This window comes from Aristolochia californica, unplaced genomic scaffold (genome assembly GCF_029961685.1).
Source record: "Aristolochia californica isolate CCGP_79_NKW_82.1479 unplaced genomic scaffold, dmAriCali1.0.hap1 SCAF_16, whole genome shotgun sequence".
Taxonomy (NCBI): domain Eukaryota; kingdom Viridiplantae; phylum Streptophyta; class Magnoliopsida; order Piperales; family Aristolochiaceae; genus Aristolochia; species Aristolochia californica.
Window position 1 is genome coordinate 4701259 of NW_027181837.1, and position 1505 is coordinate 4702763.

Consider the following 1505-nt stretch of genomic DNA (forward strand, 5'->3'; position numbering starts at 1 on the left):
TGATCCGTTATATAGGAATGAAAGAGCCACGTGGCGGACTCCAGATGGCGCGATGCTTGTGGCGCTTTGACGTCGTGATCCTCGTAGACAAATTTTGCTTTTTAATGGAGACAGCTAGGACAGATAATGGATTCGTGCGACCCGTGTGAGCAACGCTAGAAGGATTTTCGCACGTGCAGACGATTCCTGTCAAATTGAAGAGTGCGGTCCGAATTCGGAGCTAGTTACAATTCCGAGGTTGGATATCAGAAAATTCCGAAGAAGAATTTAGGGTTCCAGCTGCTTGTGTGCCGCAGGTCTTAAGGGTTTTGGTTTTTTTCACAATTTCCTACTGCATTGAAGTTTCGGTTCAACCATCTAGCGAGGATGGCTCGAAACGAGGAGAAAGCTCAGTCCATGCTCAACAGATTCATCACTTTGAAGCAGGAAGAAAAGAAAAAACCCAAAGAACGCCGTCCCTTCCTAGCCTCTGAATGCCGAGATCTCGCCGAAGCCGACAAATGGAGGCAGCAAATAATGCGGGAGATTGGTCGGAAAGTGGCCGAAATCCAAAACGAAGGACTTGGGGAACATCGCCTCCGAGACCTCAACGATGAGATCAACAAATTGATCAGGGAAAAGGGCCATTGGGAGCGTCGTATCATCGAACTGGGTGGTCCGAATTACACAAAACATGGAGCCAAGATGACGGATCTGGAGGGGAATATCGTTGATGTCCCCAATCCCAGTGGCCGTGGCCCCGGCTACCGCTACTTCGGTGCCGCCAAAAAACTTCCGGGTGTCCGTGAATTGTTTGAGAAGCCGCCTGAGTTGAAGAAACGGCGGTCCCGATATGACATATTTAAACGAATAGATGCGAGCTATTACGGGTATAGAGATGATGAGGATGGGATACTGGAGAAAGTTGAGGGTCCCGCAGAACTGGAGATGCGGGAGCGGGCGGTGAAGGAGTGGGAGAGATTAGAGGAGATAAAGAGAGAGGCAAAGAAGTCTGTGAAAAGCGGGGACGTGGCACGTGCGACGTCCATACTGTACGAGGAAGAGGAGGATGTGGTTGCAGAGGAGAGGAGAGTGCAAGAGATGGAGAGTAAGATGGAAGAGGAATTTGTTGCGCATGTGCCACTTCCCGATGAGAAGGAAATTGAGAAGATGGTTGTGGAAAAGAAAAAGATGGAGCTTTTGAGTAAATACACAAGTGAAGACTTATTGCGAGAGCAGCTCGAAGCGAAGACCATGCTTAATGTTCAAAAATAGTCCAAATTATATCGGTATGCTTGATAAGCTTAAATTTGATTGGCATCTAGTTCTAATGCTTTAGATAGAGAAAAAAAAGTTCATAATCTTATTACAATTAGAATCATTTGCCACATGGGGTTCTAGTTCTTGGTTCATATATGTAAGAGGCTGCTTCTTGGGAGTTTAGGCTTGTAATGACACCGGTAGGGGCAATCTCTCTAAATTCATATGCAGTAAAGTATTTGTTTCCTGTTCTTGCAAAGTAACAA

At 46.4% G+C, this 1505-nt stretch overlaps 1 protein-coding gene across 1 annotated transcript; it reads left to right on the top strand.

Moving 5' to 3' along the window:
- Positions 1–243: 243 nt before the first annotated feature.
- On the top strand, positions 244–1505 carry LOC137953317 (uncharacterized). Its single transcript, XM_068800658.1, has one exon. The coding sequence runs from the start codon at positions 367–369 to the stop codon at positions 1252–1254; it is 888 nt and encodes a 295-aa protein (XP_068656759.1). The 5' UTR covers positions 244–366; the 3' UTR covers positions 1255–1505.

Excerpts from the sequence above, each read along its gene's own strand:
- LOC137953317 (XM_068800658.1), top strand. The coding sequence starts at position 367 with ATGGCTCGAAACGAGGAGAAAGCTCAGTCCATGCTCAACAGATTCATC.